This window comes from Phoxinus phoxinus (assembly GCF_949152265.1).
Source record: "Phoxinus phoxinus genome assembly, chromosome: 25".
In the NCBI taxonomy this organism is placed as follows: Eukaryota; Metazoa; Chordata; class Actinopteri; order Cypriniformes; family Leuciscidae; genus Phoxinus; species Phoxinus phoxinus.
The window spans coordinates 16,163,265-16,172,898 of NC_136900.1; the positions used below are offsets into that span (position 1 = coordinate 16,163,265).

Genomic DNA, 9,634 nt, shown 5'->3' on the forward strand with positions numbered 1-9,634 from the left:
AACTTGCATTTTTCAGCTCAGCACAGAAAAAAACGGTAGTATCTGTGGCCCACATGGTCGCTTCAGATCAATGTGCCGTTCTTATCGCCCCCTACAGGCCGTTCCACAGAGCCTTACCATTTTTAGCAGGTCATCCCATGATGCACCGCGCCATCAACGGCTTCAGTCATTCAAGCAGCTCAGCTCTGGTGCTTGTGAGAGCGCCTGTTCTTGTTAGGCCATCTGGGTTCGGGTAACCTGTGTCCTAAATCGGACCGGACCCTGAACGGGGGCTTAACTCTCTCAATTCGAGGTGAACTTCCCCGTCCATGCTAGAGGAATCACCAGCCGGTGACGGGAAGCGAGCGTTTGGGCGGCAGAAGCGGTGCTGTCAGCGATATAACAACAGAAAGCGTTCACTATACAAACATAAACCGACAGCAAGCAGAATTGTGGGGATTTATTAATACTTTAAAAGCAACTTGATGGATTTAGAGACCGGAAGAAACGAACTGGGAGCGATGGGAGATTCGCTGCAGCCGCAGACCCCCAGTCGCCACGAGAAAAGTCTCGGGCTGCTCACGACTAAATTTGTGACTCTGCTGCAGGAAGCGAAGGACGGAGTGCTGGATTTGAAAGCTGTAAGCACGAGACGAGCTCATCATCAACACTATCACCGTCATCAGCTAACGTTATATGTTTTCAGTATCGCATGCGGGATGCGCGAGACGGACAGCGCCTGCTGAAAATGCATCGTTTTTATTGTTTGCATCCAAACAGATGCACTCCAGGTCGTATAACAGAACAGAAAAGTTGATTAAAAGTTTCTTTGGTAAGGGAGGAGGGGGTCGCGTGCATTTACAACCCCTCTCTCAACTAGCCGAGAGCTCGGCTTAAATAAAGTAGTTCCTCCACTAAACCAGGCGAGCCAGCTAACAGGTTGCAAATGTAACGTCACTAACGTTACTTGTCTGCAAAGCAAACCCGCTCCTGTGGTGTTTGTTGTTGTATCCCGGAGGTTTCTTGCGGTTGAGAAGCTGATCCCACCCGGACTGAAAACTCAAACAAAAGCCTTCAAAACAAGCACGTGCTCTGGAGTTTAGGATAGTTTAGGCCTGTGCGACCAGGCGATGCGTTTATTTGCTTCCATTGGGGTTTAAACACGATATTATGCGTATTAAAATACTAGTTTGGTCATTTTAATGATCTTTGGTTGTGTATTCAGACGAGTATTGAATTCGTTTATAAATGAACAGGTCCTCCTGGAACTTGATTGCTTCAAGTTGTTTGCTTGTCAACTTTTCTGGGCTGTTTTTGTCTGTTTTGATAGTCGATACGTCTTAAAGGGACAGTTCAAAGAAAAATTAAAGTTCTGTCATTTATTCACCCTCATTTTGTTCCAAACCCGTATGACTTGCTTTCTTAAGTGGGAACACAAAAGGAGGTGTTAGGCTGTATGACAGCCTCAGTCACCATTTACTTTCATTGCATGGAATAAAGATGCAACGCAAGTGAATGGTGACCGATGCTGTCAGTCTCACATTTCTACATAATACATTTCCCACAGACAAAATAAAGTCATAAATAGTGAGTAAATGAGTTTATTTTTCAGTGAACTGCTCTTTTAAAGGCTTTGTATGCGATACATTTGTAATGTACAAAACACTTGTGTGTTTTGTGTAGTTAGTCCAGTTGCATGTGATGAGAATAATCAATAATCTGGTTTGGTTTCTTTTGTGTGAATGTGATTTAGGCTGCAGATACTTTGGCTGTAAGGCAGAAAAGGCGCATCTACGACATCACTAATGTTTTGGAAGGCATTGGACTCATTGAGAAGAAGTCCAAAAACAGCATCCAGTGGAAGTAAGGCAATTCTGTGGATGCTTACTGGTGTCTTTTTTATGTTGACATATACTCATTGTTCCCATTTTGATGGTCTCTGTCGGTGCATTATTAGTGTTTTGCATCAACACATTAAATATTTTAGTGGGTGAATCTAATTAGAAGGATGTAATCATAATGTTAATTATGCAAATATTTGGTATTAAGTAAGAGTACATAAGAGGTCCAATGGTTTTAATTCAAGTTAAATAATTTGATAATTCTTTATCAAATTAAGTTTTATTAAGCAAGGCTGTATTAAATGGTCAAAAGTGACAGTAAAGACATTGTTACAAAATATTTATATTTCAAATAAATCCAGTTCTTTGTGACTTTCTGTTCAAGTAAATATTAAGCAGCCTAACTGTTTTCAAATGTTTTTTGAGCAGCAAAAATACACACATTAGAATGATTTCTGAAGGATCATGTGACTGAAGACTGGAGTAATTAAATTAAATAAATGCAGTCATGCTAAGAGACTTCTTCCAAAAACATTAAACAATTCTTACAGACCCCAACATTTTGAACTATTTCTTGTTATAATTATTTGAAACAATGTATAGCAAGTGCCAATGAGCAAATTCTAAAAAGTTTATTTTAAGAAATAATCCAACCTAAACATAAAAATATAGCTAATTGCTCTTCTGAGACAACTGTTTAAATGATTAGGCTGTGGCTATTTATGTTTTAGAGAGCCGTCTGTTCAAGTATCATCTAATTCACTTGATCTAAATGTCTGTTTCTATTTTCGTTCATTTGAAGGGGTGTTGGTCCAGGTTGCAACACGCGTGAAATTGCAGACAAGCTGATAGATCTCAAGTTGGAATTGGAGGATCTTGACAGGAGGGAACATGAACTGGACCAGCAGAGAGTTTGGGTTCAGCAGAGCATCAAGAATGTGACAGACGACTCAATAAATAGCCCATATCCTTCTATCTACACCTTTGTCCACTTTTTTCACTTTACATGCTCTTATGATACTTAAGATTGATCCTCAAAGTAAGGTTTTTATTTGAAAGGTTGTGTTTGCCATAGTCGCGTGTAGACCTTCAGACTGATTGCAGAAGGTCTGGACTCCATAGCAGCTTTCATTGGACAAGGATCATCCAGAGGCACTGACATGTAAAGCAACCAATCATGTTTCGTTTTGTTCAGTGTCATGTTTAGAGGCGTGAAAATGTAATGTCGATGTCCCTACAATAGATCTGACTGGCGTGTAAAACTCTTGGGACATATTTTAGAGTATATGCCGCGAACTTCACATACTTTTAAAAATCCAGCATTTAGTTGATCCTGATAGTCGCTCAGTATCACGGTTGTAAACACGGCAGCTTTCTTCCACGAGGGAGTTTGGCGTCACGGCGGGTTTGTCTCCAGGTGGACCGCGACACACACGCCTCCTAGGAATCCTGTAAAAGTCAATCAGATGATGACTTTGAAACTCCTAAAGTGTTTCCAATTTTCTGAGAACCGCATACTAGTATACTACTCTTACTATTTTGGAAGTAAGAGTATGATGTGGTTCTGAATTCAACATGTTTGCTGTTTGTCCTTAACTTGACTCACTCTGGCATATGTAACGCATCAAGACCTCTGCAATTGCTTCAAAGGTTGGTTTTTCCCGTCAGACACCCAACAAAGCAGCATTCCAGTGTCACTGGAACAACAAATATTAGTCCTAAAGCTACATATTTATGCTTACGTTTCCTTATTGCAGTTTAACTCTATATATGTTTGTCTGCCACTAGGTGACACTCTTCTAGCAATCAGAGCTCCCTCAGGAACACAGTTGGAAGTCCCCGTGCCTGAATCTGTAAGTGCTGCTTGTATTTCCATTAAAATCCACTGGATATCTGATTGATAGTAATTAATTTAGTTAATTGTATAAATACACAAGGAGACTGATCCAATGCAGCAAAGATATTTAACGGCTAAAGCCTGCAGTATAGCCTATTGGCTATGTTGTATTCCCAGAATTCCGATCGGCGCACAGGGACAAAAATAAAGAAATATTTTCACATAGTAAAGTCTTCTCTACGAAATACAATGCAAGAGATCGCACGGGTGTCTCAACGTCCTGATTATTTATCTGCTATATTTGCTTCTTATTTATTAATTCCAGGCAATAGGTTGATGAAACATTGATTCAAATTAAGATACAATTTATACAAAACGAAATTCAATTTAAAGAAAGGCCTTCTACAAAACAAAACTTAATAAAGTGGTCAAAATAATCTCTGACCCATCTTATGATCCTATTCCTGCTGTTCATTTTTCATATACCGGTAATCAACATAGATTAAATTAAAATAATAAAATAACATTATATTATGTAAACATAAATATGGAATATAATTTAATTACTGCCTGATGAAAATTTGACTATTTCAAAGTGTGCACGTTTTTTTCTGAGGTAACATTTAACAAAGTCTGTCTAGCAAAAAATTTAAACCATAGCCTAGCCTATATTTCGTTTTGCCAGCACTTTTAGACATCATTACATTTCTGTTATAAATGTGAAATAATAAATGTAATAAACGTGTTATTATGTTTAATTGCCTTAGCCTCTGGTGTGTGCGCTGGTGTTTGCGTGAAATTCAGTTTTTGGGGGGGTTGGGGATTTAAAGCGGTTTATTTCTATACCATCTTCAACCATGGTAAGAAAAAAAATCCATACGTCCCAGCCCTAGTAGACTGTAATGTTTTCTCTTGGTTCATCTCAGTCAGTATGAATTAATTTTGATATATAAGTCGCACCTGACTATAAGTCGCAGGACCAGAAAAACTATGAAAAAAAGTGTGACTTATAGTCTGGAAAATACGGTAGTAGTACCATAATACTTTTTAGCACTGTTTTTTGACTTTCATATCATTTATGCTTAAGAAAAACGCCTACACGATCCAGAAGCTAAATACTCACTTTTTTGTAGCATGGCAATGGACAAAAGAAGTACCAGATTCACCTGAAGAGCTCTGCAGGTCCCATCGAGGTCCTCCTGGTGAATAAAGATCCCTGTAGTTCTTCTCCTGTGGTGCTGCCCGTGCCCCCGCCAGACGACATGCTTCAGAGCCTGTCCACCCCTGCTTCAACTACCTCTGCTGCTGTCGCACCCACCAAACCAGCAGCCAACAGTACGCCATCGCCCGCCTCCACCTGCCAGAGTCCTACCACCTCCTCCACCACCGTCCCTCCCAGCACAACCACTGTCTCTGCTGCCAGGGCAGCCACAGGTTGGGTGAAATTTATGATAATTTGTCATCAATTAATGAAATAATGTCTGAAAAGTGAAAACGCTTGTTTTTTTTACTAATTGTGTGTGTGTGTGTGTGTGTGTGTGTGTGAGAGAGTAAGAGCTGAAACACGGCAACTAAACCCAAAGAATTCAAACGTTTTATTACAATAATGTTATGTATATGATCGTCCCAATTATAGTTATTAATGTGCAATTCTGTTTGAGCTAGATGCGCTGAAGGCAAAGATGATCACCAGTAAACTGGAGCGCTTTACTAACGCTTTGATTAACTTAACCAAACACATCCTGTATGAGAAAATTATTTAAATCATATTTCAAGCAATTCAAAACCATATATAATTTCTCATGCTTTTTTATTATGTACTATTACTAAATATAATATATTTTTTCCCCTATGGGGTTGTAGATGTTTCAAGCACCACCTCCTCTGATACAACAGCCAATCCGGCGTCTTCAGCGGACACCCAGCAGCTGCAGTCATCTGCTTCATTGGACAGCTCTTCACTTCCTGATTCATCAACACTTTTTGAACCAATCAAAACAGACCCTTCTGATCGTAAGTGCCCATGCATTTGAAAATGAGATCACCGTTTTAATTTGAGAAGTTTCTTATTTTACCAGTTTTCATAATGTAGAGAGTGTTCTCATTTATATAAGTAGTCTAAAATTAATGAGAAAACTAGATAAGCACAAATCAAGAGAATGTCAACTCGTACATATTTGACCTCATGTAAGTGCAATAATTCTGATGAAATGTAAAAATAAATTTCACAAATAGCAACCAACATTGTGATTTATAATTTTGAGCAAAATAATTAAGATGATCGATTTAACCGTTTTGCAGCATGACAAAAATGTGAGTTTTCATTGACTAAAATTAGTCATTGACACTAGACTTAAGTTTTAAAGGAACCGTATGTAAGAAATGTATTTCAATTAATCATAAAATGGCCCTGATATGTCAGTAGACATTAAGAAATCATGTTCATTTCAAATACTTATATCACTGACAACAGTAGTCCGGCCAGGATATTGTCGTTTAAAAGTGAAGTTGCAGCCCTCAACTGATGTTGATGTTGTCATGTTGTGTTTTGGCCTGATGCGCCACCCTCCACATATCTACCAATCACGAAGTCAGTAGTGTTTCGGCATCCGGGTTGCCAGCTCTGCTCTAGTCTGCTCTAACCTACCCTAACTCTAGTCGGATAAAAAATGTCTAATGTCTATCTGGCAACCTCGAGTCAGGGGGGAGGGGATACACCGCTCTACAGTAATTTGAAAGTGATTGCAGTACCAGTTTTGGCCACAATCTTACATACGGTTCCTTTAAGATCTAGATTTAAAGCCAGGATTATGCCTTAATTCAATTAGGGCTTTTAAGTTGCTTTCATAAAAGTGACTTAGAAAAAAAACATTACTGGTGTTCATCTTGAGACAAAACAATGGCTGACATATTTTAACATATTGCTAACAAGTTGCTTTCAGTTAAAACAGCTCAAACATACATATTCTGTCTGGGACTAGCTTAAGCCTTGTCTGTGAAACCAGCGGTTAGTCAACTAACCTGAAATGTCTGAAATTTGGCAGTTCATGTTGGGAGATCTGAGTTTGAATCATTTGCCTTCAAATTGGCTTCTTTAAACAATTGTGACACTTATTTTTTCCAGTACTGGACTTCCCCAGAGAACTCTCAGAAATGTTTGACCCTAAAGGTGAGGACCTGCTTAACATGCTTGAGATCTGATCATTGTTGACGTTTATCACATTCGACTGCTAATGTGCTGGACTGAACCAGTGAAGTAGCACAAGGAATAACCTTTTCATATTTGACATGTTTCCTTCTTCCTCCATACAGAAATTATGAGTACAGATTTGCTTGAGGAGCTGATGTCATCAGAAGGTAAAGCCGATCATGAGTCAGCCCGCCTGTACATAGTCTATTACTAAACACGAAATGGAAGTTTGAATGTTTGTGTACATAACCAATCAAATGTCACATGAGCTATGTATTATATCATGTTTATATAATCAATAAAACTAATTTAAATTTGACCATCAACTGAAATATCCCGTTTTAGATGCTAACGTAAAAGATTCAGTGATATGTGGTGACAAATAAAATCACATGGCCACAGTATCACTCTTCTTCTGTCTTTCTCTCTCATAGTTTTCTCTCCGCTCCTCCGTCTATCCCCTCCTCCGGGTGACCACGACTACATCTATAACCTGGATGAGACGGAGGGCCTTTGTGACCTTTTTGATGTTCCCATTGCCAACCTTTGACCTCCAAACACACCGTACAACGAGAGTAGTGTACTTAAAATAACTTTTTTTTAACCCTTTTCAAAGAAGGAAAAAAGAAAGCGTGGCTCTGTGTCAGATCCATATGTATCATAAGCTGATTCTGTGTGTATATAAAGCTTTTTTATATGTGTATATTTACTCCAACCCCAAAGTGACAGATTGAAAATGAACTTTCCCTTCTAAATTCAACTGCTCCGATCTGATGAAGATATCAGACATCCATGCAAACCGTTTTTGTTAAGCAATTAGTCCCCAACTCAATATAAGGCTGTTGTTTTTATACTACTTTTGTATAGACACGTTTATAGACTAAATTCACCAGCAATGGTTCAATGAAAATACCAGCTGGATGTCTTTTTAAATGGTCTTCCTCTTCTAAAATGGCACGTTTTCTCCCAGCACGTTTCGTTTACTGATCTGGACGTAACTAGTATACAGATTATTCATGAAAAAGTGTATTGCTTCCATAATTATGCTTTTAAAGAATGCATAAAGTTTGAAGCAATTCAACCAATAAGAAACAGTTCGTTCTCATCTTACAGGAAATAGCAGCTCTCAGAAACAATGTGGAAGTTATTAAGTTACACTACTAACTGAAGAGGCTGCGACCGTAGTGGGGAAGAATCTTTACAGTTTGGTGCTACAAAGCAAAATATATTTATCATAGCGTAGATCCTCAGAAAAGTGAAGGAACATACTCAAAGTGTTGGATGAACTATTCCTACTTTGTCTATTTCAGGTGTGTATTGTTAATACTTTGTGTCTGACTCACAATATGGCTAGCTACAGTTTTGGCATGTGAATTTAACCTTGTTTAATGAAACGACTGCTGTGAAAAGGTCGCGCATAAAGCCCTGTACAAATGTTAAATTAGATGCCCATTGCTATTTTTGTATTTTAAAAAAGTCCCTCCTGTGTTTTCAGTCATACAGTACATTTGTTCTTAACCCGTTTATATATGTGTATAGATACTTTTGAAAGCAAGTGACGTCTTTATTATGTCTGTATATGAGAATAACTGTTTAAAGAAGGATGTGGGTTTTGGGGAAGTATAGAGAAAGGCACAATATGACAAATGGAGTATCAACATGCTGTTTAATGAGCGCTGTCTGAACAGAATGTCATTATGTGGGTTCCTCACGGTGTTGGTACTAATGGTTGGCCCCACACACACACAAAAAAATCTTGTTTTCTTAATGTTCCTACCTGCTAAATAATATTTTTATGCTTGTACACATTAAGCATTTACCATTTATTTTTGTATCAATAGATTTCCAACGGATCTGTTTTTCAGTAGATGAATAGTGCGCAAGTTTCCTCTATCTCCACATTGCACTTTAAAGCAGTTTATCACGCAGGTAACTTCCAGCCCTATGCATTGAATGGGTTGGGCGAATCAATTTTACAATATCCAGGGAATTTGAGCAGTTTTCAAATCCTCACTGTGTCATTGCAAAATACCGGAATCCTTGTTCTTTACTGGAATTGTCATCCCCATGAAATAAAAGACCTTTTTGTATTTGTGATGCCCTTTAATTTGTCTGATTTGAGGGTATTTGCTTCCTCTATTTCCTTCGCGTAATTCCTTATGAGTCTGTCATATTGCTTCTAGGTGCTTGAGTCATATCCTGCAGATCCAGGCATTTCTGTTCAAGTTTCACTTGAATAGGCCTATTGTAGTGTAGTGGTTAAAAACTTGGGTTGGTTACATAGTTTGAATGCTTGAATCCCTCAAGGAGTGATCCAAAGGTATTTACATTCTGCTTTGATAAAGGCACCAACCTTAGGTTTTTAGTGGCGAGGGGGAGGGGGACTTTCAGTTAAAGTAATTTTACCTGTTGGTAAACACCCTAACAACAGTGCTTGCTGCTGTTATCATTACTTCATTGTAGGTTTACATATCACAAAAACTTCAGCATTTTGTTTTATTTCAGCATTTATTTTACTTCGTATTGTCTGTTTTAGTTGTTAAATAGAAAAAATAACTGCATCAATTGTTAATTAAATAGAAAAAATATATATTTGTAGTAGTAATAATAAAATGTCTTTTTTATTGTTTTTCAACAAACCATTTAACTTATGATGCTGTTTTCCAATATGTAGGATATTAAACCAATAAATTACAGGATTACAATAAAGTGGCACGCAATATGTAAATACAGAAAAATGAACTGAAAAGGCATACATTAAGGTGTAATTATTGCACAAGAAAAACT

At 38.0% G+C, this 9,634-nt stretch overlaps 1 protein-coding gene across 1 annotated transcript; it reads left to right on the plus strand.

Annotated features, from left to right (window-relative positions):
- The first annotated feature begins 22 nt into the window (after nt 1-22).
- On the plus strand, nt 23-8,939 carry e2f4 (E2F transcription factor 4). The gene is made up of 10 exons (XM_079603377.1): nt 23-620; nt 1,733-1,842; nt 2,623-2,784; nt 3,427-3,470; nt 3,609-3,673; nt 4,791-5,091; nt 5,521-5,670; nt 6,782-6,826; nt 6,970-7,014; nt 7,282-8,939. The coding sequence occupies exons 1-10, from the start codon at nt 465-467 to the stop codon at nt 7,395-7,397; spliced, it is 1,194 nt and encodes a 397-aa protein (XP_079459503.1). The 5' UTR covers nt 23-464; the 3' UTR covers nt 7,398-8,939.
- Nucleotides 8,940-9,634: the final 695 nt, after the last annotated feature.